Source organism: Phoca vitulina, unplaced genomic scaffold (genome assembly GCF_004348235.1).
Source record: "Phoca vitulina isolate PV1807 unplaced genomic scaffold, GSC_HSeal_1.0 scaffold8, whole genome shotgun sequence".
Lineage (NCBI taxonomy): Eukaryota > Metazoa > Chordata > Mammalia > Carnivora > Phocidae > Phoca > Phoca vitulina.
Window position 1 is genome coordinate 45,016,426 of NW_022589711.1, and position 26,239 is coordinate 45,042,664.

The 26,239-nt window shown below is 54.8% G+C and overlaps 1 protein-coding gene across 1 annotated transcript in view; it reads right to left on the reverse strand.

The window, feature by feature from the left end:
• Positions 1-8,243: 8,243 nt before the first annotated feature.
• The window catches only part of ADCY5 (adenylate cyclase 5), a 152,835-nt gene continuing 134,839 nt past the window's right edge, over positions 8,244-26,239 (reverse strand). Inside the window, exons 13-21 of the mRNA XM_032406702.1 lie at positions 25,828-25,944; positions 25,275-25,439; positions 22,103-22,278; positions 20,152-20,181; positions 18,666-18,798; positions 14,618-14,881; positions 13,447-13,651; positions 12,405-12,529; positions 8,244-10,642 (exon numbers count right to left, since the gene is read on the reverse strand). Of these exons, the coding sequence (XP_032262593.1) occupies positions 10,514-10,642; positions 12,405-12,529; positions 13,447-13,651; positions 14,618-14,881; positions 18,666-18,798; positions 20,152-20,181; positions 22,103-22,278; positions 25,275-25,439; positions 25,828-25,944 (1,344 nt within the window). The 3' untranslated portion in view covers positions 8,244-10,513. The remainder of the gene's footprint in view (positions 10,643-12,404; positions 12,530-13,446; positions 13,652-14,617; positions 14,882-18,665; positions 18,799-20,151; positions 20,182-22,102; positions 22,279-25,274; positions 25,440-25,827; positions 25,945-26,239) is intronic.

Sequence of the window (26,239 nt, forward strand, 5' to 3'; positions counted from 1 at the left end):
ATTTGACAGAGAGAGACACAGCGAGAGAGGGAACCCAAGCAGGGGGAGTGGGAGAGGGAGAAGCAGGCTCTCCGCCGAGCAGGGAGCCCGATGCGGGGCTCAATCTCAGGACCCTGGGATCATGACCCAAGCCAAAGGCAGACCCTTAACAACTGAGCCACCCAAGCGCCCCAGTTGCTTTCTTGTCACATGTTAATGACTTATCTAGGGTCACAGAGCTAAGCACATACAACTTCTTATCCCTTAGCTTTGGGGCTCTTCCCCACCAGAGTGGGAACTGATGAAGATAACTAAGGTTGTACTCAGGGAATAGGCCTGTTCTTGGTAAAATCAGGGAATTGGGGACTTAATGAGCTCAGGCCTGGTAGTGTCAAACCTAGGTGTCTATTAAGGTAATTCAGAAATACTGCTTTTTTATTAAGGTGTGCTGTGAAGGCATAGATGCTGTCTTTTATATCCTAAAAATAATTACAATATTTGCTTGCTTTTTTGGTCTGTATTTGAAATGTATTTATACCTGGCCTCTTTCCCAAAAGAACTTGAAGCACGATACCAAAATAAGACCTATACAGCAATGGTAATAATATGAACAGAAAGGGAGAAAAACAAGATCAGTGAAAATGAAAGGAAAAGGGAACATGTTGCTGTTATCAAGTGTAAAATTTGACTCTTGAACTTCGTGCAAGTCACAGCTTAGAAGAAGGGCAACAAGTTTTGCATCGCACTAGCTTGCTCTGTAAATCAGAGTACACCACTTCCTCAGGGGGGACTTCTTCCTGAGGGATTCTCGTAAAAATGTTGACACTTGGGGCTCCTGTGAAATGTTAAAATGAACAGAAGCCTCAGCTGTTTTAGACATTTGCATATTGTGATTGTGCCTTGAATCCTCAACTTGTACCAGCTTTCAGAGGTACATTTAAGAATTTTTGGTGTGGTTAATAGAGGATTTTGTTTCCATTAGGAAAAATTCTTATCCTAAGCTAAAATTAGGTATGTGTTAAAGCTTGAAAATCCATTTGAGACAAATGTCTGGAGACATGGAGAACCTTTACCTAATTTTGTAATTTTATTATTTATATAAAGTGAATGTGCTGTCCCTGGATTAGCACATTTATTTTGTATTAATTGTGGTCTTTTTCATAGTAGAACCTAGTCTGGACAAATGTCTGGCTCCATTTCTGTTAGGCCATGTCTGGAATCTCATTAGATTTGATTTGTCAAGGCTCCACAGACCACATTTGTTGTATGAGCCTCACCTCCGTGTCACGGAAGTGCTTCCTGCTCAGATTAGCAGCCCACCAAAAAGGGAGTTGCTTGGCCTTTATTCCAAAAGTTTTACTAAGGAAACTGGGGACCCCACTCTGAGCTGTTGGATTTCCAAGAGATACAACAGAACGCGCGTGCGCGTATGTGAGTGATTTTTATTTTAAGAAACTTTTCATTTTAAAAGTTAGAGCTATCATGGAGTATGTAGTAAAAGAACGAATAAATTGCAGTTGACCTCGAACATCAAGTGCAGGGGTTAGGGGCACCAACCCCTCCTCGTGCGGTCAAAAATCTATATATGACTACTTAACTACTAATAGCCTACAGCTTACTGGAAGCCTTACTGATAAGCAATTAGCACATATTTTATATGTTATATGTATAATATCCTGTATTCTTATAATAAAGTAAGAGAAAATTTTTTAAAAATCTTAAGAAAAATGCATTTGTAATACTGTAATTATAAAAAAGTCCACATGTAAGTGGCTCTGCACAGCTCAAACCTGTGTTGTTCAAGGATCAACTGTACTTCCAAAGAAGCCAGCACGCGGATCGAGTTGAGCACTTGGCCTTACCACCAGTTGTAGGTGACTCCTCAGGGCTGCCATCTTTGTCTGTGGGCAAGCCTTCTTTGTGTTTTTCTGCTTCAGCAGCTCTAAGGAAATGCTGATCAAACCTGATTTTTAGTTTTAATTGGCTTTAGTAACATGCTACCTAAAAGTTACTCCAAGGGTGATGAATGAGTTTGTGTTGTAAAGGCTGTGTTGGCTGAGAATTGAAACTCGAGTGGTTCTGTTGATGCGGGCTGGGGGTGTCCGGTCGTCTCATCGGTGCTCTGGGACTGCTGTTGAATGCTGGCGTATCGCAGCCTCCCGCTGGAGCAGTGAACTTTTCAAAGAGCAACTGTGGCTGCCACTGCTGAAACCTCTCCCTTGAGTGGCCAGACTCTCTAGATGACTTATTTCACAGGTGCAGTCACAGTGTTGAAGCACTGTGTGGTTGCGAGCCATGCGGCTGGTATCCTCCTCGCCCGTGAACAGTGATTGCTGTTGTCGTGTGTACGTGTTTTCTTCTGCGTTGGCAGTGCTGGTGTGTAATAAATAGTCTCACTTAGCACAGCGGAGACTGTAGGAAACTCAAGGAGAGAACAGGCTTAGCTCTCAGAGAGTTCCTGAAATCAGTAGCCTAGCCTTACGGATTGTTCCTGCTCTTCCCTTGGTAACAGACCGTATTCTCAGCCCCACCTTACACATGGGTCCTGTTTGCGCTCGGCTCCCGCATCCCACAGCGTAGCGCGCGAGTGTCAGTGCCTGGAAGGCCGTCAGGCTCCGTCTGAGTAGGAAGCAGGGCCCAACATTGCTCTCTCCCATTCGGTCCCGGCGGCCCCTCCCCAGCTCTGCCCTGATGGTTTGCCGGCTTTGTGCCAGTGCTCTTCTGTGAGGCTGGGTTGTCGAGGACCCTGCCTAAAGGTGAGCAAACAGTACGTGGCCTTCTACTTTGAATTCCTCCAGTGCCGGGACTAATGATACGGATTCTTAGCGCCGTCTGCGGGCCAGGCCTAGGTCCTCTGACATGGTTAATCCTCATGGCAGCCTGGGGGATGGGCTAGCACTCTCTCATGTTCACCTGAGGAAACTTCACGTTCAAACCTGAGATTCAGGCTTAAATGATTCAAAAGTTGGGGTCATTTCTGTGCCACAGAATCTCAGGAAGAATATTCCTTGTGAGTTTGTGTGCGTGTTCCCGACAACCACTGGGCTCTTACTGTTCTGGCAGCAGTGAGAACAGACAAAGCCGACATGGAGGGGAAATGGCACTGTGTATGATAAGCACATCATCCTCCCAGAAAGCCTTTCTGTAGGCTCTCTTTTTTATAGACGAAGCATCTGAGGCCTAAAGAGGTTTAAGGACTTGACCTCAGTCACAATCTAGCTCATGTGGTGGCACCAAGATTTTAATCCAGATCAGCCTTACCCAGAACTCATGTTCTTAACCACCATGTAATATTAAGCTAGACAAAATGGAAGTATGTTGAAATATATAAGGAATATATGTTGGAATGTATATATAAGTAATCTGCATTACTTTTTAAATAAGAGATTGGTCAGTGCTAACTCCTGCAGTGTGGATTTTCTAGACTGAGTAGTTTCCTAAAATTCCTGCATCTGTAACGGTACATGGGGGGACATGTGGCTGCAGGAGGTATGGTGAAACTTAAACGCGCCTTAGATTTTAGGGCAAGGAGCTCTACAGTCTGGTCTTTGTAGTAAGACTAACTCATGAATTAATGGTTCTTGATGTAGAATGTTAAAGCTTCACTGGTGATTCATTTGTTATAAACATTTACTTTCCCTTTTTAATTTTTTTTAAGGACCCATTTTATGAATCATTTATTTAGCGCATAAGCAGGGGAGGAGAGGGAGAGAGAGAATCCCAAGCAGACTCCCCACTGAGCACAGAGCCCGACATGGGGCTCAATCCCACGATTCCCAAGACCATGACCCAAGCTGAAACCAAGAGTCAGACACTTAACTGACTGAGGCACCCAGGCGCCCCTCAAACATTTACTTTTTCTAACTGAAGGACAGAATCGATTGGTTCTTTGATATAAAGTAATTTTATGGAAAGTCTGCATTAAATGGTCCCTATATCTGAAGACGCTAAACGAAAAATAGAACATTTACTATTTGCAATTTTGAATAGTGATTATGAATTTGGAGTCCGACTCCCTGGCTCTCCCTTGTACTAGCATTGTGACCTCTGCAAGCCACGTAACCTCTTTGCCTCCATTTCCTCGTCTGTAAAGTGGGGATGATAATAGCTACCTTGGGCAAAGTGTTGCCGTGAGTATTTAAATGAGCCAATAAATATAGAGTACTTAGAACAGAGCCTGGCACAGTGAGTACTAGGACAGCATGGTCCATAGCATTATGGTCTGTCTTGTTGGTGTTACTACTACTTTCAAGATAATAAGTCTCTTACGCTGTAAATGCCCCTAAATAGAAGTCACTGTACAGAGTTTTCAGAGATCAGCAGCTAAGTGAGGATTCTGTTGAACTGTCTAGCAGGCACGTTGCCTGCCCTGGCAAGCCCGTGGGTGCAGACTTCTGGGCAGGGCAGTGAGGATGCATCCAAGGGAGGAGAAGGGATTGGAGAGACTCACGCTTGCCAGGCACCTGCTGCACATCAGGTGCTTTCCGTACACGTTATGTGAGCTTGACAGAGTCCATCTGAGGTCAGTGAGCAGGATGACGTCGTCCGGTGTCACACAGCCTGGCAGCGGCAGACTGCGCTCTCCAGGACCCCACGGTCTCCCAGGCGCTGGAGCGCTGTCCAAGGGGGAAGGTGCCTCTGGGAACCTCACTTGTTCAGTGTGGCCCCATCATTGTTTGCTTTGAACACTCTGATCTAGTGGGTACTCTTGAATGGTGGCTGCCCTAGGGCCCACCACTGTGTAAGGGCCTTCGTGAGTGTGCATGTGTGTGTGGTCTCATGGTCTCTGCTCTGCTGGGAAGCAGAGGGTGGCAGAATGAAGCCAGCAGCCTCCAACCCACGATACGGAAATAACATATAGTGCTGGGGATGTGAAGCTCAAGGCACTCTTAAAAAGTGCAAATGCAACATGGCTTTTAAAAGATTAGTCTGATGCAAAATGCAGCCCTCCAAAAAAAAAAAAAAAAATCCCACATGAGCCAGGAAGTGCCAGTCTAGCTAACTGACAAAGTCAAAGCACAGAAGCAAATTTTGCAAAATTGGAAAGTAGAGATGCTGACAAACCGGAGATTCCAGGCAGGTCTAAATTAGAAATTGGCTGAGAGGGAGAAAAAGTGATGAGGCCCCTCATGGACTCCAGTGAAAACTCTTTAATTCACAGGCCTAATAGACCAGCAATAGGAAAGGGGCCTTGAGGATGAAGATGCATTCAGCAAGTGAGGGGGTGGCTCCGTTGCGTTCAGTAGAAACAGACGGGTGGGTGAGGTGTAGGGCTGGCAGGCCAGTGGGGACAGGGTGCCTACTTTACCCTCAGCCCTAGACAATGCTCCTCCTTCTCTTTATTGTCTTTCCCCTGCATCCCACCTTCCGGCCCTCCTGCTGGGCCTGTGAACCGAGACTGAGCACCTGGCCCTCCGCACTGCATGGCCCGGGGCCCGTGGTGGGCAAGGCCGCCGGCCGCTCCTGCTGGCGCGCTGCCCGGAGGGGGCCTGAGCGAAGGCTTGGCCACTTTGGCTTGCAGGTGACCTTCCCGCAGATCCCCCCTGGTGTGATGCTTCTTATCTCATTTGTCTGCCTTCGGCTTTAAAATCTTAAAATCCTAATTCGATTGTGTTTATGTTTGTGCCATACTTATGGTCTGGCACTTGAAGATTGGACAGAGTCCCACAAATATTTAGAATCCGAGAATGCCAGAGGAGAAAGGAGCCTCGGAGGTCAGCCATTCCAGTGGCCTGACTTGGCTTTGTTTTTGTGTCTGTCTTGAGAAGCAGTGACCCTGCCAGTGGGAAGGAAAGAGACGCAAGAAGAGGACAGCAAATACCATGTTTTTTCATTCTAGGGGGGGGGGGACCCCACCAAAGGGCTTTTTTGAAAATCTGGAAGGCTAAGAAAAGCTATAGTAGTATAGTAAGTGGACCTCAGTTCATCTGTTGTCAACCTTGAGAAGTGGCAGGCCCTCTGTCCCTGCAGGATCATGAGTGCCCAGCCAGGTAGGCACAATGGGCAGAAGTGCCTGTGGGCTAGAGCCGTAGCTTTTGCCTGGGAGGATCAGAGCAGCCTAGGAGATGCGCCCGTCCTTTCTCCCACTGCCTCCTGGGCCTGGGGGCAAGCACAAGTGAGAACGTGTATGGGAAAGCTCTTTATACACTGGATGAAGTTCGTCTGAAGGCCCGGTGTGGGGGCATGGTGTTCTCCGGTCTGTTGTGCCCTCCCCTGACCTATCCCCACAGATCACACCAGCCCTTCCCGCTCCTGCTGACCCCTGCGCTAAGTGGTACCTTGCCACGGCCAGCACGGCCCAGACTAACAGCCCCTTCCTTCAGGAAACAATCTGTACAGCATTTGTTGTCTTCAGTGAGGAATTGTTTTGATTTAGACAAATTGAAAAGCTGTGGGTTTTCCACAGTGTGTCCCTGCCACTGCCGCCTCTTGTTCAGGTGGCGGCGAGGATCTGCTCGGCACCTTCCTTCTGAGCATCGTACATCCCAGCGCCCGAGAATGCTGTCCTGCCCCGCAGTGATTCGGGCTCAGCATCTTTTCCAAGCTCTAGAGGCTCACTTTCTGCTAATTAGCAACTCGTGGTGAGGTTGCAACGTGACGGAAAATAATTTTTATCATGTAAAAACCACAGCTCTGGGCATCATTTGACTATATGCCACTCAGGTGATACTTGCTTTTGGAAAAGTTCTGTAAATGTATTTTTGAAAGTCTTTAACACGACTGCCTGGTGAATATGTAGCTTCAGCTTCCTCAGTGCGCCAGGCTTCACCGTGCCTTCCCACAATGTTGCTAACCCCGCTCTACAATCCAGTCATCACCATGCTGGCTGAAGTCCGGTCTTTGCTGTCAGTGGATGTTAAAGCGCTGTCCGGAACTCACTACACCTATCAATGGTGTCTTTGCTAGTGAGTTTTGCTAATTAACATCCCAGGTATGGATATGCTTTTGCAAAAAAGTATAAATCTCTAAGGGAGAAACAGATGTGTTCTCTGGAATGAGCTCAATGGAGATGGGAAGGGGTCGGGCTCATGGAAGGTCTGAGTTGCATTCCTTGGCTGCCCTGGTGTGCACTGGGTGTGCACATATGTGCATGCGGTTTCCTGGGCCTGCCTCAGGCTTGCCCCCCACTCGTCACAGCAGGGTGGGGATTCTTCAGGAGCTGACATGCTACCTTAGTCTAATCAGCCCCTAAAGCTTGGCCTTTTCATTTGGTTTCCTTTTCTAATTGATGGACCCTAGCCTGAAAAGTTCTGAGAGTCAAACATGAGCTCTATACAATTGCATCCTACACCATGGACAGTGGAATCCTCACCAATGCTGTCCCAATTCCTTGGAGCAGGGGGCCTGCCTATGAGCAGGACTGCCATATCTATGCCCCCATGTGGCCATTGTTCAATGAACCCAGTGAAGTCTTTTTCCCTGGCTCCTTCATTTTCACGTCACCAAGCCCCCTGGTCTTATTTCCTGAACCCAAATAGAACCCTGCGTTTGATGGGTGTGGCAGGCAGGCACTGCTTTTCTACCACCTTTCCTTTCCTCGAGCGAGGTAAGAGTCGTCCTGGGGCACGGAGGACAACTCACGAAGTTACCTGCATGAGCTTAGCAGACAGGCCTGCTTTGAATCTCATCTCTTAATTACCAGTTGTGTGAGTTAGGCAAATAATTCAATCTCTGTGTGTTCATCAGTGACATGTGGTGGCCAGGAGGAACAAATGAGATAAAGTTTGTATGGTGCTTACCCCAGTGTCTGACCACACGGAGTGTCCAATAGATGGTAGGCATGGTTATTAGCTATCCAGGTCAAATCAGTATGCCTCCAGCCAGCATCTCTCCTCCTCTCCCTGCTACTTGGGTCCCTTCCGGGATCTGTGTCCTTGTCTTTTCTACTTTCTTTCCCCCCTTAGCATAGAAACAAGGTTGGCTCACCTGTTTTAAAACATCCTCTTCTCACCCCTGGATCTTTTCTGGTACCATCCTTGATCCCTTGTCCCCTTTCACTCCTGGTGTCTCTCCTCATTCCTCAGCCTCCTGCACCCTGGTACCTGCTCCTCAGTCCAGTGAACTACCTCTTGCCAAGAACACGAATGTCCTCTCACCTGATTGCCACAATGACTGCGGTCCTTAGCCAACATTCTCTCCGTAGCAGTGTACCGTTCCCCACCCAGAGTAGGTCTCTGCCTTCTGGGGCTCCCTCCCCAGTGCCCCACCAAGGGCCGAGTGCACTGTTCTTCGGACTGGAACCAGGCCCATGGCCCAAGCCGCAAATCAGACCAGGACACGTTACCAGTGAAAGTGTTTAATAGTTAAATTATTTAAATAGACTTTTTAAATTTCCATGGGAAATCATAATCGTATCTGTTTTTGCAAGAGCAGGAATAAAAAGAGTGCACACCCTTGGAGGGAATGAAGAGCTAGCACTGCACGGTGTCACCAGTCACTGCTGGGATAGGAGGGATGGGCCCCCAAGAGGCCGAGGAGACCGTAACCAACGGGGGGACCACCGGAGGAACTCAGCACACATACGTTACTCAGGTTGGAAGCAAAATTAACACCTGGCACCACTGGCGGGCACTATGGAGGGGCAGGGGACTTGAGACCACCACCATGGAGAAAGCCAGCCCGCCCAACAGATGCAAAGGGGGGAGCGATGCAGAACTCAAAGGATGGAGCAGCAAAAGCGTGGACAGACTTGGGCTGGCAGTTTTAGGTCTGTGAGCTTTGCTTCTCAGAGAGGTGCTCAAGCTGGGTGAGAGATGGTGTGTGGAACGGGGAGGCCGGCGCTAGGGTGCAGTGAGAGGCGGTGCAGGGGGGCATCAAAGTGACGTCTCACAGCTGGTATTTAGCTGCGCCCCCCCCCCTTCGGCTCGTGTCGGAGGTGAGAAGAATTCTGCCCTGAGAAGCAACAGAAAGATCTGGGCACAGAACCCAAGGATTCTGTTTGAATATATCTCTGTGATAATCGTTTTTCACTTTCATGCCCATTTCCATTTTATACCCTTGTAGGGTATAAGAGATAATTTTTTCCTATATATTTAACTGCCCCCTCCCCCCAAAACAAACAAAAACCAGACAAAACAACATTTCTGCTAGCTTTGCCCTTTGGACGTTGAAGCTGGGCTCTCCCCTTCTCTCTGGTCTGCAGATGGAGCGCAAAGCCACCGCCCTCGCTGAACCTGAGGGCTGCACTGTTACCCCAAGTCTGAGGCCTTAGCTCTGGGACAGCCAGCTGCACAGTAGCCAGCCGAGCAAGGCGGGCAGGTACGGCTTCCCACCACCCCCACAGCAGCTGAGTGCCCGTGGCCGTCCCTGCGCTCTCAGGGCTGCGTCTCTGCAGGCAGCAAATGGCTGACACCTCAGGGAGCGGAAGAGGGGACAGTGGTTTGCCGCAGGCTCCAGCGGGGCCTGAGATGGGAAAACAGCTTTTTGTTGTTTTATCCACTTGCATTTAACTGAAGGGAAGTGATGTGTTAGAGAGATGGGGTAATGTATGCGTGCATCTTCCCACTTAATCTGAACGTAGGGCACCCCAAAAGGACACATGCTGCTGCTCTGGCTGGACCTGGGAAAAGCCCAAACTGCCTCGTCCGCGGTGAGGGCACCAGGCGTCCTGTATGTGACCAGTTCCACAGCCTAAGCGCACACACACCTACATACGTACAGTACAAATGCTGGGCACAGCTGTTTTCTAACATCATTTACAAAATATAGAATTCGGTATATTTGTTAGATCTCCAAGGATTTCAATAATAAAAAATAAAAAATACAAAAAAGACACGTTGGGATCCCCGCCCTCCCACCCCAGTGGCATCTTCGTTTGCTTGTGGGTCTCTTATACGCATACAACTAGCATAGTCTAAAGGGCACAGAAAGTTGTTTTATTTTTTAATAAATATTCTTTTTCTCAGAACCACCCCTCCTTGCCTCGAGTCCTCTCGCCTCCCCTTTGCAATTCGCTCTGTTCCCCTCGAAGAGGTGCGGGAGGAGGACTGTGGAGAAGGCCGAAGTCCGTCCACAGCCCGCACTCCTGCCAGAAAGCCCCTCCATGGGGCAGGGGCTGTGGCCTCTGTCGGCAGTTGAAAGGCTCACACGGGAAAGCGGACCCCCGAGGCCCCTAGGTTCCCGGGGGCCAGAGTCGCGCCTTATCCCACCCGCCCCAGGCCGAGGCCTCCCCCTCAGCCCAGTCGTCACACGCCGGGCTGCCCCGCACCGTAAGAGCTCCGGCAGCCCCTTTCCACCCGAGCAGCAGCAGCGCCCGTTAGAAAACTCGAGATTCAGATCACGCCTAGTGGAGTCTTCTACGGAGGAAACATCTTTGGTCAGCTTGGTGCTCGCAGGACGCTGGCACCCCGGGGCCTGGGACGGAGGCGGCTGCCTGCCCACAAAGGCAGAAGCTGCTTCTGGAGTCAAAGTGGAAAATCTCACCGGTGCAGCCACGTGGACTAGAGCGCAGGCTTCCACCTGCCCACTGGCACCCAAAGAAGCCATTTCCATTTCTCTGGAGGCCAGGCTGCCTGGCATCACCAGGTGGCAGCTGCTAACTGAGCGGGGGCCCCCCGTTGAGGAAGTAGGTCATCATCTCGCCTTTGCCCTTGACCTTGACCACACCCCTGCACTCCAGCTGGTATGTGTTGGCAGCCAGCACCTGGTACATGTCCGTGGTGACCTGAGGGGGCAACGGAGGAGAAAGGACAGGTCATGGTTAAGCCGTGAGTCCGGTGACCGGTGGCTCTGCCAGACTGTCCCCACCACAGACGGTGGGCAGGGGCTCCCAGGGACTGACAGCTGCTCGTACTGCCTGTCGGAAACCAGAAGAGTGGCAGCACCTACTCCGTGCCAGGCAGTGTGGCCAGCAACTCACCTGTGCTATTTCTGCTGCTCTAAGTGCGGCTCATGGTCCCTGAACTGCCTGTCCCTGTCCCCACTGAGAAGTGCAGAAGCTGGGCGGAAGTGCTCGGGCGCATCCATAGCAATCTGACCCTGCCGCCATCGAGACCGAGCACGCGACCAGTGTGCTCACTCAAGTCTCACTCCACGGCAGGTAGGTTGAGAGCCACCGCTTATCTCATTTAATCTGTGAGGAAAGCGCTTTTATCTCAGGCTCAGACAACCTAAGTCCCTTCCCTGAGGTTACATCGCTACAAATGGCAGAGCCTGGACTCAGGTCTGCGTCCGACTGCCCATCTGCTGTAGCTTTTGGAACAGAGAGGGGACCTCACCGGTGGCTCCAGTCATCACTGCACTCTTGCCGGGCGGAGGAGAAAGGAGGCTGACCGGAGCAGCAATACAAGCGCGTGTCTCGCGAGGTGACCCAACAGCTATCTGAGCACACCCCGCAACACCCCTGCTGAGGATCCCGGCCCCGCCTGGCTGGCAGGCTGTGAATCTCTGGCTGGGCTGCTGGAAGGTGACCCTGCTGTGTGATCAAGGGAACGCCCTATGCGAAGGTGAGGTGCCAGGCCACGGTGTGGTTGCGCAGAGTCCTTCACTTGTCTGTGCGTGGGGTCAGAAGCTCTGCACACACGTGCCTCTCTCCCCATCTCCTATCTTGTTGTCCCTTCTCCTCTTGGCACAAGAAAGCCATTTGGTCAGTCCCTCCGACAGCATCGGCTCGCCAGCCAGGCCCGGCTGATCTGGCCAGGGCAATGCTTTGGGCTGACCCATTGTTCAGAGGTCCCGCAGGAGAGAGAATTTAAGGGACATTTAAGCAGTGTCAGTGCGAGCAGAGGGCCATAAAGAGAGCACAGTTCAAACTTGGGAAAATGGAGGCCAGGAAAACTAAGTGACCTACCCACGCCTCATGGGGCACTGGGGGGTGGAGGGTACAGGAAGAGAGCCCCGTCCAGGGCCTCGCTGTTGTCAGATTGGAGCAGAGGAAATCGAGGAAGGCCTGAGAAAAAGCAGCTGAAGAGAGGCAGGCCTGGGCATCACAAGAGCCAGCTTGCAAAGGACAGAGAGGAGCCAAAGTCTCTGGGTCTCTGGCCCACCCCCTTGGCTGCTGGGGGTACCATCCCAGGGGGACGAGTGGCCTTGCCTGGTTCTCCTGAACCAGGCCCCGAGTGCTCCATTCGGCAAGACCTTGCTCCCTGCAGCCATCTTTGTGTCCCCTTGTATGTGTGGGTTGTGGCATGAGCACTCCTGGCTTAGCATCGGCGGTGGCTCCCGCCTAGACGCCCCCCTTTCCTTCTGTGGCCAGTAGAGGGCTTGGCACGGGAGTGAAGATCTGTCCAAGGTCCTGAGGGCTTGAAACACAATTGTGTTTTCCGAGCTCCCAAGACGTAGCCCCAACCACCTTCAAATTTGGCCGCAGAAATTCTGGCTGGGAACCGTGGGCGGCCTGCCCCCAGGCCCATGCAGCATCAGACAGAGCCCCCCCCCCCGCCCCGCCCCATGTGGGTGAGGTGGGCGGTGGATGCGCCGGCACTCACCTGGATGCGGTCAGGCACACCGGTGCTGTCCATGCGGCTGGCCACATTCACCGTGTTGCCCCAGATGTCGTACTGAGGCTTGCGAGCCCCGATCACCCCGGCCACCACGGGGCCGATGTTGAGCCCTGTAGGGGACAGACATCAGCACGTTCGTCAGGGCTCAGACCAGCGCTCACCCTATCATTCCTCCCTGACACTCAAGGTCCTCTGGGCCTGAGGCCACGCTTAGCCCTGCGGCTCCCACTCCGCTGCTGCCATCCAATGCCCGCTAACCCAGACCACTGCTCCTGAGTACTTGCCGCCCAGTCAGCTGGCAGCTCCTGCAGTCCGTCACCAGGACCGCCCTCTTCACGTGTCCAGTGACCTGCGGCGGCATCCAGTTGCCTCTCCTTAACCACCCCTCTCAGTGGCGTTTTAAGTTCGCACTGTCAGTTCAGACTTTCTTCCTCCTACCTCCTCTGTTTCTATCAGGGGCCCTGCCATTCTTTTTCTTAGAACCTAGCTCCTAACCCACAGTCTCCTCTCTGTCCAAGTGCTCCTCCCCCTGGGTGTCTGTCTGAGCTAGCGCAGGGATGTCGCCATGACCCAGCTCCAGGAAGCAAGGCTGCTGCCCTCCACGCGGGCTCCCTGTCTCGCTCCTGGCACATCTGCTCTAGTCTATCCACCGTCCCAGTCTTACCCACACCAACCCCGATCACCCTGCCACTCCGCTTTCACTCTGCTGCTTCCCCTCCGCTCCAGGCAAGAGCCTTCCCCAACACACCTGGCTCAACTGACATCGTCTAGACATTCTCTGCCACGTCTCCAAGCCCCTGGGCGCTCCCTCTTAGCACAGAAATGATCTCTCTCACAGGTGGCCGCATGAAGCCTCACTGTTGTGTGAGACGTGGGACCACACACACGGCAGAATCAGCAAATAGCAGTTTCGTCCATCCATAAGACACTGCCCTCCACAGCCCTCCACTTCGGTCCTGCCAAGCCACATGGAGCTTTTCACCCCACCTGCTATTCCCAGGCCCGACTGGTCGGAAGCCAAGCTCACCGATCTTCATCTGGAAGTTGTTGAAGGAGTGTTCATTGATGTACTTCATCTGATCCATGAGCTTCATGGCAAAGTCGGCCAGGGCTTTGATGTGGGTCTTGCCCACCTTGTCATACGTAGAATCGTTGAGGCCTGAGGCGGCCATGTAGGTGCTGCCAATGGTCTTGATCTTTTCCAGCTGCCTGAACCGATCCTCGCTGATGATCTGGATGGAAGGAGGCCAAACCTGGGTCTCCACCAAGGCTGGGGCACTGAGGTCTACAGGGAAGGGTGGCAGCATGGCCCCCCCACGTGCCCCCCCCTCGTTCACACAGGGGGCCCATCTGCACACCAACTCGGTGCAAGACAGAGCAGGCCGCCTCCAGTACCCACCCATGTGTGGTGGCCGGGTGCTACCCTCCGCCCTGCACCCAGAGCCCTGGGCCAGCTCTCTAGTCACTTCAGAGCCTCTTGCCCCCAACAGGGGCTGGTGGCCATCTCCGCCCTTCTCTGGCTCACATCCCCATCCCTCCCAGGGACCCCCTTCTTCTGTCTCCAGGCCCTGCCAGCCAGAAGCCTGCCCAGACCCATTTCAGCCAACTTCAGCTACCCCCTGCCCCAGGAGCCTCATGGGCTGCTTCCAGCACAGCCCCAGCCCAGCTCCATCATCCTTCACCCCAGGCCCTACATTCCCACTGGGGTTCCTCACTCGGTGAGCTCCCAGGGTCGAAATGCCCTATTGGGCACAGTGTACCCAGTGCCTGGCACACACTGGGGACTTGGCGAGGGTGCATGTTTGTATTTCTGCCCCTGCTGTTCAGGGCTTTGCATCTTTGTCCTTCCTCCTCCCTTAGCCTGGGAGTCCCTCCTTCCTTGGACTCTCACAAAAGCTGGGCCCCACCCTAGGGCCTGCCCAGCCTTAGGTGGCACGAGAGGAGCGGCGGCGAATGGGGAGGACTGGCGAGACGGCCGCGCAGGGTCTCAAGGGGGCAGCCAGGGCGCAGAGACTTGCCATCCCAGCGGCCTGGGCTGACGCCTACCCTGCCACCTACTGCCCGTGAGCTAAGCCCCATCTGTGCGCCTGCTTCCTCCTTTGTAACAGGCTAGGGGAGGAAATGCAGGCAAGGGGCCTGCCCTCAGGTGCCCCAGCGTCCCTCCCGCTCCAGGGGCCCAAGCTCCCCGCTGGCCGCACCTCATCAAAGTCGGCGATGATCTCGTTGAGCAGCCGCAGGCACTCGACGCCCTCGTTGTTGGCCTCCAGCTCCACGTAGAACTCGGAGAAGTTGGCGATGGAGGCGAACATGACGGCCACGCACTCGCACGACTGGTAGTAGAGCTCGTCGTTGCGTCGCTCGCGGGCCAGGAAGTGGGCGGCCACGTCCTTGGGCAGGATGTTGTGCAGCAGCCGCCGGTTGTAGGCCTGCAGCTCCTCCATCTCCTCCTTCTCCTCCGTGGCCTAGGACGCGGCGCCCGGTCAGCGGGAGGGGCTTTCTGCCCCCCGCCCCGCCGCCGTCCCCACCTGCGGCTCTCCGCAGGGAGCAGCTAGCGCTCCGACCATGAGAAGAGGGAGAGATGTGTACGCCTCCGCCTCTGCCCTGCCTGCCCCTCAGAATGTGACGCACCGGAGGGCGCGGGCCCCGAAGGAGGGAGCCCCCGACTGGAAACCTCCTGGAGGACAGGCTGAAAGCACCCTCTCTGCCCAATGCTAGACCAAGGCACGGGCTTACAGGGACGGTCCAAAACCACACACCCCCCACCAATGGCCCTCCAGCTACCAAGCGCTCCTCAACTGTCCATTTTCCTCTTCGCATCAGGAAATGCAGTTTGGTAAGATGACTTTAACAGACTGACCCCACGGGAAAACGTCTTAAAGCCCTGCCCGCTCTCCCCAGTTCCAGCACAGCCCCAGCCCAGCTCCATCATCCTTCACCCCAGGCCCTACATTCCCACTGGGGTGTGGGAATGTAGCCAAAACTGGCTTCTGGATTAGTTTAGGGGTGGGGCAATGGATTATCACTCACACATCCCAAAGCCAGGAGGTGCGGATGCCCCAAAGTGCTCCCTGGGGTGGGATGGGGACACCACCAGTGACTTTGGTTCTCCCCCAGTGTGGGTCCTGGGTCTGGGAAATTGAGGTCTGTGGTCACTCACGAGGGACAGTGCAGAGCCCTCGAATCAAGAGGCCAACAGTGGCCTGCAGGCTGAAACACAGAGATAGTCCTGCACTAAGTTGTGCAAGGAGCCATGTGACACAGGAGGGACAGAGTGCAGTCTGCTGGCTTCTTCCCCCTCGACGACAAACAAAATGACCCCTTTAACGGGGAGTGACTACGTTGGTAAAACAGGCAGGTAAAAGATCATTAGCAGGGCTGTTGAAAAGATCCAGCCGGCCTGCTTGGGCCTCCTCTAATTAAATGTGGAGGCCTTTCTATTTGGCTGCACCAAAGATCTCCTCGAGGGCCATGACTACGTCTCTGGTGCTCCCGGCAGGTGGTGGCTGCTCGTGGGGAAACTGCTGGCACACCCAGCCAAGGCCACAGGACCTGGGTCCAGCAGGGACTCCAAGGCTCAGAGACCTGGCCTAGCCTTGCACCTGAAGTGAGAGGACCCATTACGCCTAGAGCAACTGGAAACATGGCCTCGAGAGTGGGGGTCACGCGTAAGGAAGTTCCTGGATGCCAGGTGGGCCCAGTGGGCACGTGCTACCTTCCGGCCCCTGTGAGGTGAGACTCCTAAACGGGGCCACCTGCTCCTAGCTCTGAAACAGGTGCCAGAGCACCTGGAGTGGGAATCTCTGTGCTTCTGGAGGGCTGCGCCCTGGAGGAGCCCCAGCTGGTGCATCTGCCTCTGCAAGTGCACCGACCACCTACAGTCCTGCCCGCTGAGACCCCGTGCCTGGGCACCCAGGGGCACTGCAGCTCCTTTGATCAGCCCAGCAGGTGGCAGAAACCTAACACATGCCCTCCCCTACTGCATCCGCCCAGTGGCAGGCAGGTGGTGGTGGAGGCTAGGGTTGGGACGCTGGGAGCACAGCGACTGCTGGAAACACAGACCAAGTCCTGCCCAGGAACTCCTGCCACATCGGGACAACTCTGCCCTGAGACATGATGTTGGGCAGCTCCCAACACAGCCAGCTGTTTCTAGGACTGGGCTCTGGCCAGGCAGGAAGACTCAGGGGCCACAGCCCCCCTGCTGAGCCCAATAAGGTCAGTGCTGTGGGAGAGGGACGGCAGTGGGCTCTCCCAAGAACTGAGACCCAGGGGTTTGGCCAGGAGCAGACTTGATGCCTCATGCAGATGCTTCAGGGACGCTAAGGACCTCGGGCTTCCCCACCTCCCTGTCAGCACCACACCCACCAGGACCAAAGATCCAACAGCAAAACTGGCTTCTGGGTTAGTCTAGGGGTGGGGCAATGGATTATCACTCACCCATCCCAAGAGCCTGTGTTCAAGTTTTTGCTTATTGGTATGTTGTTCCCCCCTCCCAAAAGTCCTGGAGGAGGACGGGAGATGGAGGGATGTGTAAGCATCCTAAGCCTGTTGCAGGGGTTCAGTGGAGAGAGGCCAACACACCTGGCAGGTAGACATGCTCACCGCCCCACCCCCACACATCTGTGCACAGGCCTTCTTAATCGTTTTCAAAGTGGGAGAGGAGCTGCTGTTGCCTGGGCACTGGGGTGGGGTTGTGAGGAAGCCTCAGGCTGCTCGGCTCAGCCCTGGCAGGCAGCTTCACTTTGACCCTGGGCACTCAGGAGCTAGACAAAGACAGGGGCAGGGGTGACAGGGCAGCAGGTCACAGGCAGGCTGAGTGGCAGGCTCACCCTTCCCTTGCTTCCACCCCTTTCTAGAGATCTCTGCAACACAACTGACTTGCACAACAGCAACAGTCTAGGGCGCAGGGGACCTCCTCGGAGCTCATGTGGGAGGTGGGGTGTGTGTGTGCAGAGAAGTGGAGGGACATCAGCCCTAGGTCCCACGGAGCCTGGTCAGCCCCTAGGAGAGCTGGCACCTCCGGGGAGCTTCCCCAGAAGAGAGGGGTGTGAGAGAGCCAAGAGAAGGCAGGGAGGCAGCAGTCTGAGCCAAGAAGGTAGAGCCTCACGCTGGATATCTCCCAGGTCCCTCCCAACCCAGGGCTGACCAGGGGCCTTCCACATGCAAAACAGGTTCCCTCCAACCTCAGGGCATCTGCTCAGTGGGGACCTCAGTCAACCTCATGCAAGACATCCAGCAACAGGGGCAACTGGATGCCCCCATCTTTAACAAAAACTCAGGACCTCCTGCCCCAGCCTGAAGACTTGAATCTCAGTGTTAGTAAGACGCTGAGGATGGAGGAGGCCTAAGTGAGTTGCAGGTGAGCTGGAGAAGGCGTCTGGAGATGGAGGCCAGGCCAGGCGAGGCAAAGAGGCTGGGCTGGAATAACCGGTCTGAGGCTGCCCACAGGGAAGACGGCTTTCTCACCATGAAGGCCCTTGGGTGCCCTCCCCAGACCTTCTGAAGCCATCTAGCAGGTAACAAGGAGCAACTTGGTCTCCTGCTAGCACCTGGAGCATTATCCTGCGTGTGGCCCAGGGGCATCCCCTCTTCCAGGTGGACACTATCGGGACACAGGGCACAAAGCCTGGAGGGTGGAGTGCGGGGCTCCTAGCACCCCACTGCCTCTGCCCCTGCCTGGGCCACCTCTCCCCAGGGCCGGGGCACAGCCACCTGCTTAGGCTTCCTGTCGATGGGTCTTTGATGCCCCTTCCGTCCATTCTCCCCTGGAAGAGCCACTTCTGGTCACATCAAGCCCTGCTCAGCAGCCTGGTGGGCCAGCTCCCGCACTGCGGCCTCCATGACACAGCGCCTGCGCTCCCCATACTCCTCACCTCCTGCCACTCTTTCCTCCCCACCCTCCTGACTCCTTGCTGCCCACACCACAAACCGGAGCTGGCCATGCCTAGCCCCTGTCCCTGCCTCTGGACGCACACAGTAATGCCTGGTCGATATTTGGGACCCACCAAAGTCCCAGCACTGTCAAGGGTGGGTTTGTTTGGCATAAGCTCTGGGATTCTGTGTCTGGCCTCCCAAAATCAGGGAGCAGACCTGCTGGGACATGGGGCACTGGTTAGTTGGGCTGAGGCCTGAGCAGGACGCCCCGTCAGTGCAGAACTAAGGCCCAGCCAGCCCAGGTGACAAACTTGTTCACTCACAAAACGCTGTGAGGTCTGGGTGCCTCCCCACCCCAGCCCCAAGGCCACCCACCTGCAGTTTCCAGAGGAAGTCCAGGCGGGCGGTGGACTCCACTTGCTGGGCATGCAGGTACAGGGCCAGCACGAAGACGGAGATGATGATGGGCGTCACCACCTTCAGCGCCACCTTGGTCGCGTGCTCAGGGCTGCAGGGGAGGTAGACGCCTTGGCACTTCATGGCAGGCTCCGAGGCCCCCTCAGGCCTTTTGCCTCCTTCTACTACTCCCCTTCTCTTCACCCTCCTGCTCAAGTTTTGCCTGAGGTAGGGCCTTCTCCAGGAAGCCTTCTTGGTTGGCAGCCCCATCGCAGCCCCTGCTCCCACGAGCAGCTCAGCAGTCATGACTCCTCTCCTGATGCCCCCCTCTTCCCCATCACTGGGAAACTTCTCTCTGGTCACATCAGGGGATCAATGAGGCGCTTGTAAAAGGCAGTATGTACATCCCAGGTCTCTCCCAGTGGACAAGATAGGGGCCGTGGGCACAGTAACAAGGGAGCCAGGCAGGCCATACTGACCAGCTCTGGGCTTTGGGCAAGTCTCTTAACCTTTCTGAACCTTAGTTTCCTAATCTGTAAAATGGGATAACGACACCCACATTTTAAGAATTAAGGATACTGTATACAAAATTCCTTGTATAGCATCTGACAAATAGTAGGAACTCCAAAACTGGTAGCTAATAATGGCTACATTCCTAATAACATTATTAATAAATACTCTTAATAAAAGCAGCTATCCTGGGGCACCTGGGTGGCTCAGTCGGTTAAACGGCTGACTCTTGATTTCGGCTCAGGTCACGATCTCAGGGTCGGGAGATTGAGCCCCATGTCAGGCTCCGAGCTGGGTGTGGCCTCTGCCTAAGATTCTCTCTCCCTCTCCCCCCGTCCCTCCCCTCCCACATGCACACATGTGCACATGCTCTGTCTCAAAAACAAACAAAAAGCCCACACAAAACCAAGCAGCCATCCCAAACCCTGCTCCCTGTCCCAGCAAAGAGCCCAAACCTTGAACTCTGCAGACTCCCTGCCCATCAGCAGCCCAGTGCAGGGCTTATGCTACAAACCCCACAGGCCTTGCCTTGGCTCCTTTCTTCCGCAGCGGGGGCAGGGGGCAGGGGGGTGAGGTCACCAGTTCCCATTCTCTGGTGCCTGGGATCTCACACATGCCCCTGGGGAAGAGCTTGAGGCCACATGTTTTAGATGAGGCCTGTGGAATGGCCTGCGGGTCCTGATGACCCAGCTACTGAGTCTGTAGGTCATCTTGGGGTGGTGGGAATCATACGAGAAAAGAAGGGCATCTACCCAGTGAGGCCCCCTTGGTACCCAGTGAGGAAAGGGCTTCCTGGCCCCCTCCAGCCTCCTCCTTCACTGCCCACCTTGCCGCCAAGGCCCCCTCCCCGCCAGGCACCACTGCTTTCTCTGCTGGGCCCAGGGCGGCTGGCCTCTGGCTGCACCAGGCCGAGGGCAGGGAGCAGCTGATTCAAACTTGGAGAGTATCCACTCACCACTGGGAGGTCCCGTTGTTGTTGAAGTCTCTGTGAACAGGAAGTGGGGAGGGCTGTTTGGGACTGCTCTTCTGCATGGGCAGTCTCCATGCCCGCTGCGCTCCCCTACCCTGCTCTGCCCCCCTCGCACTGCCACGCCCCCCACTCCTAGCGCCCCCACTACTGTTGCTCCTTCATCCCCCACCCCCAGCACCCCTCGGGATCCAGGGATATTTTCAGGATGGGAGGCTTGCAGAAAGCCCAGCCCCAACTGGCATCTGGTCACCATGACCACAAATCACCAGCCGTTACCTGGGACGCTGGGGGCCCCCAGCACATCCACCTGGGCAGAAGCCAGCCCACCTCCCACCCCAGCCCTTTGCTGCATCCAGAGGAGGAGAAACACTACCCCTGTGCTGTCCGGTGTGGTTGCCACAGCCACGTGGGGCTCCTGAGCCTTCACATGTGGCTAGTGCAAGTTAAAATGTCCCAGAAGTGTAAGATAGATACTAGGTTTTGAAGAACTAGTGTGGGAAAAAATGTAATATGTTTCATTAATAATTTTATATTGACAATTGAAATAATATTTTGAATATATTGGTTAAATACAAAGATTAAAATACATGTTTTGCCTTTTTAATATAGCTACTAGAAAATTTTAAATGACATACGTGGCTTGCATTATTTATCTATCGGACAGTGCTGCCCCAGGGCCAAGCCAGGGTCTCCGAAACCAGAAATTATCTCCGTTCTCTACTGCTGCTCCAGCGGGAGGAGAGGAGAAGCTGGGGGTCGGGGAAGGAGCACGTAAGAAAAGGAGGCAGAGCTCCCAGCTCCTGCCCTGATCGGGGAGTAGAAAGGCCTGGACCTCCTCCCTCTCCTGGTCCTCACAGGACTGCAGGCTGCCCTGCTCCTGGGGCTACTGGGTGTCCCGGCTGTCTGCCCACAGCACTGCGCAGCCGCCGGGAAGGCCGGCCTTAAGCCGGAGATCCTTCATTACCCCCTCTTCTGCTCAGGTGACACTCTCTTCACCAGAAAGTGACATTTCTGACACCAGAGTTATGGCCTGTTTTATCCATGACTGTTCCACCACTGGCTCAGTGCCTGGAACATGGGAGGCCCTCAATAAATATCTTTGGATGGATGGATAGAAGGATGAATGGACCCCTTCCTATAACTTGGAGAAAACACAGTTTGCTGCATTTTCTCAGGGGACACAGATCTGTCCCATTTTTGCACTTCCTGGTGTGTGTGTGTGTGTGTGTGTAGTGGGGTGATGGGAAGAGAAGGGTATTGACATCAGGCACTTTATGAACATTTTACTACTACGGATATTATTCCCATTTTACTGGGAGCTAGATAGCTTGGGGTACAACTCCCAAGCCTGCTACCTAGATGTGGGACCTAATGGCTCACCATCATAACTAGGAGCCTTTGAGCAGTGCACAAACTACCCAACCATCCGTGGCAGCCCTGCCTACTTTGCTGGGTTGCTATGAGGATGAAAAGGGATAATGTATGTCCCAGTGCCTAGCTCGAGGCAGGACACAGAGCTCAAGAAGAACAAAGTCTGTTTTTCTGCTCCCACAGACCTTGCTATTCAGCTCTGTTGAATCTTGACCCCTCTCTGGGCCTGAGGTGCCACAGGCAGATGGAGTTAAGTGAAAACAGCTCATCAGAGGCTGCCCTGAACAAATGAGGAACAATTCACTGAGGCCTGAGAGCAGGACTGAGTAGCAAACTGGAAGCAGAAGGACAGCAGGACCTAGTCACCCCGAGGCCACCCGCCCCCCATACTGGGGAAGGGAGAGAGGGAAATAAGACACTGTGGTGCTTTACCCAGGCGGTCAGCTGGGGAGCAACAGAACACTCTCCTTGCAAGCCCCCCGTGGCCCAGTCTCCCAGCCACCCACTCTTCCGGCCTCTCTGCAATGCCCCAGACCCAGTGGGGGATGGGGGCGGTGCCACCTACATGGCGTTGGCAGTGACCAGCAGGTCAGCATTGTCAAAGAGCGTGACACGGGGCACCTCGACGATGAGCACGTATGTGAGCTCAATGGCCAGCATGAGCACCAGCTTCCCAATGCAGCTGATCTGCAGGAACACGGAGCAGGCCAGCAGGCTGAGCAGCACGCTGTAGGTGAAGTACTGTGGAGAGAGGTTGGCGAGCCTCAGCGGCCCGGCCCCACCCTCCCCCGGCCCACCCTCCAGCATCCCCCCCAAGTCGGAGCTGGCCGCAGGCGAAGCCCGCTCTGCCGGTGTTTCTGCTGATGCAAACTTGCGAGGGAAAGTGCAGGGCCCCGGTAGGAACCAGGAGATGGGGCTCCAGGCTGTCTGGCCGGTTGGCAATACAGCCCCAAGGTTAGAGCAGGGCTCCAGGCTCGGGCAGACCTGAGTTTCACCGCTGATTTACTATGGACTGGTTTTGGGTCTTGGGCCATTTATTCAACCCTTCGAAGCCCCAGTTTCCCCATCTGCAAAAGCTCCTATGTCATGGGCTCACGGCTACAGTTCCATGACATGAAAGTACCTGGTGGCTTGGGCCTGGTGCCCTCAGGAACTGTGGGGAGCCCAGGTGCCCCAGCCCCGGGTCTGCAACTTTAAATCCAAAGTTCTGAAAACCGAAGTATTTCATGACTGATAGGGTGGCAACACCTGAGCTGACCTGATTTGGTGGCAAAAACCGCCCCAACTGTGTGCTACTAATTAGCATCTTTGTCCTGCTTCTTGTGACTCTGCATACATTTTGCTGCAGAAATATTACTGTATGTCATTATCAGGTGCTGCCCAAACTACACGGGGGGTGTGAAACACCCTTTTAAACTCTGAAAAATTCCAAAATTCAAAATACATTTGACCTGGAAGCCTTCAGATGAGGGACTGTGGCCCTATATGATTTAGTTTAGGGAAGTCCCTTCTGGTCTCCGAAGCTCAGTTTCTTTCTCAGACAACAGGGGAGCTGAACCAGAGATCTCAGAGGTTCCTTTCTGCTGCCATCCCCTGATGCTAACCCTAGACATGTCAGTATCATTATTTTGTTCTTTTATTTTTTTTAAAGATTGTATTTATTTGAGAGAGAGTGAGCGAGAGAGAGCATGAGTGGTGGAGACAGGCAGATGGAGAGGGAGAGGCAGACTCTCTGCTGAGCAGGGAGCCCGCCGTGGGGCTCGATCCCAGGACTCTAGGATCATGACCTGAGCCAAAGGCAGATGCTTAACCGACAGAGCCACCCAGGTGTCCCTTGTTCTTTCTTTTAAATTTAGCATCATTTCTCCTGAGTCAAGCATTGGGCCTCACTATTCGCTTCCTCTGCCATGGGCTAGAGGCCAAAGGGCAGTGGAGAATGCTCCCAGGTTGGACCTTTTGCTTCCCCAGGCCTTCAGGCACCCAGAGAGGGGCTGCAGAGGGCCCCTGGTGACTGGAAAGGGGAGGGACCAGCCTCAAGCCACTACCTGGAACAGGGGCAGAGGAAGGAGCAGGGAGGACCCACCCAGATAATCCAGCCCCAAGGATCATAATCCTCTCCTTGGGAGAGGGGGAGGGCGCCCCCAGGGCCAGCCTGGATTCCCATTCAGACGTTGAGCCAGACAACCAGGAGGCCAAGGCTTAAAGCAGGGGTCCCGAAGGGCCTCGGGGTCTGTGAGGGGTTGCTGAATCAGAACACCTGTGGGGTAGGGGGAGCCCAAGAGCTCTGTAGTCAACAAGGCCTGGGATCAGTGCGAGTGAAACTGGTGGGACTGGTGAGGGCTGGAGGCAGGGACCAGCCATCTCCCACAAATGAGGAGCTAGAAAAACCTGCCGCCACCCCCACCCCCCACTCTCTTCCCCCATTCCTCAGCTTCTTCCATGAAGCGACCACCAAGGGGCAAGTACAAGATCAAACACAGCCTCTGCTTTTCAGCAGACAGCCCTCAAGCAACGGCTCCCGTGGGCTCAGGCAGCTGCGTGAGGGAACAGAAGCAGGAGTGGGGCCTTGGCGGCCTGGGGAGCAGGGCCGCAGGGGAGGAGGGGCAGGGCTTGGCCTGGACCCAGGGGCGGGGGGGGGGGGGGGGGGGGGAGAAGCACCTGTCCAGGTGAACATTGGCGGAGTCCTGCCCCCCCGCTGAGTTTCCCTTGCCCCATCTGTACAGGGGAGATGGATCAGGCTCCTTCCCAGGGGTGGGGGAGGGGCAGGCCAGCACCATGACAGCCCAGCGGGCCCTCACTGCAGTTCTGGACCTTTCCGTGAGTCATGGGCCCTTTCGGAATTGGGTGAAAGCTCGGACCTTCCCCAGGAAAGGGCAACAACTCACAGGTTCTGTGTGGGCCCTGCAGGCAGCTGGGGTGTGGGGATTGCCCCGTGCATGGAGTAGACGCCCCGGGCTGGCCCAGCTGGTCGCTCGAAAGCCGCTCCCCAAGAAAAAGGTGAATGAAGCACCTCGCATACCATAGGCGCTTAATGCATGCTGCTCTCTAAGGATTCTTGGCACTGGTTCTTAAACCCAGTAACCTAGGGGTAGATTTCCTTCGGGGGGGCGATGAAAATGTCCTAATTAGATGAGGATGCTGATGGTGGCACACATCTGTGAATATACTACAAACTACAGAATTGTACACTCTGAATGGGTGACCTTGATGGCAGAAAGGGTTCCTTTCTTCCTCCCTGCTCTCTGGCCCACAGCAGAGGAGCTCGGGCCGTTTCTCCTGAGGCAGGCCTGCTGCCAAAGCTGAGGGTCCAGAAACAGCTCTGCCCTCAGGCTGAGACCATTCTACAGCCAGACGACCTGGGTGAAAGTTCTGGCTCTATCCCTTATTAGCTGTGTGACTCTGGGCAAGTTACTTACCCTCTCTGTGCCTCAGGGTCACCTGTATAAAAAAGATACTGTGTCTGCGGACTGAATGAGGGAAGCCGTGTCAAGTCCTCGGCACAGTGCCTGCGACACTATATAAACGACAGCCCTGCTGTTGTCCTGTTCTACGAGAAGGCTGGCCTTGTTCACTGGTGTCCCACACATGGAGTGAGAGACGGGAAAGGAGGTCTCTGGGACAGCTGCGAGCTTGAGAGCCCCTGACCCCCTCAGAGCCGCTGAAGGCAGAGGGGGAGTGCAGTGGGAGGGTGTCTGTCTGCGCCCGGAACCACCCCCCACGCCTCCCCCTGCCAGCACCTCAGGGAAGTTGCAGTTGGGCCACGGGCTGCTGCAGAAGCCCCGCTCGTCCCCCAGGCTGTAGTTGGCGGCCGACTCCACCACGTGGCACGCGTTGACCTGGCCGGTACTGATGTTGTGCTCGTCCGCCAGGCAGCCGAACAGGTCCCTGGAGTTACACATGAACTGGGGGCAGGGGAGGGCAGGTTCAGCCGCGGGGGCCAGGCCGGGGCAGCCCGTCTCCGCAGGGCGGTGGGTGCTCATCCCCCCACCCCCCGACCCCGGGCTCGGGTGCCCCCTGCCACAGAGCAGGGACAGGAGAGGAGCCTGGTGGAGGCTGAGGAACTGATGAGGTCCGCCCGGCTGCCCGGGGGAGGGGGTAGGCTCGCAAACTTCCCTCGGGGACTTCTCGGAGTCTGGATCCGCAGCCTTGAGAGCAGGGAACTAAAAGTCTGTGTGAGAGGCTTTAGGAATCAAATCTGATTCCAGAGACCTGAGGTGAAGCCCTAATAAGAAATCCTGGGGAGGGAGAACTCCAGAGTCTGGGAAGGTTCTGGGAGGTGGAGCCACCTACTATGTTGACGAAAGCCGACAGGAACACTAGGGTGATGGTGAACACTCCGACCAGAGTGCTATTCATCTTAGACCGCACAATCTTCCTGGAGAGGGTCTGCAGGGGGGCCGGGAAGAGCTGCCCCAAGGGACGGGGGTGGGTGAGAAGAGAGAGAGAGAGAACAGAATTCAGTGGGGACTCTGCAAGCGCCATAGGGGAGCTGGTTGAACCCGCCCCCCCTCTTGCCTCTGGCCAGCCTCACCCCAGGGGCCTCCCTGAACACCCTCGCAGGGCGCAAGACTCCAGGCTCACAGCATGCACCCCTGCCTCCAGCGACAACAGCACAGAATCCACAGCAGGCCCGTCTGCCTGGGGAGCTTGCAGGAGAGACAGGCAGGATGGAAGCAAAGAGGCTCTCTTAACCCCAGCGGAG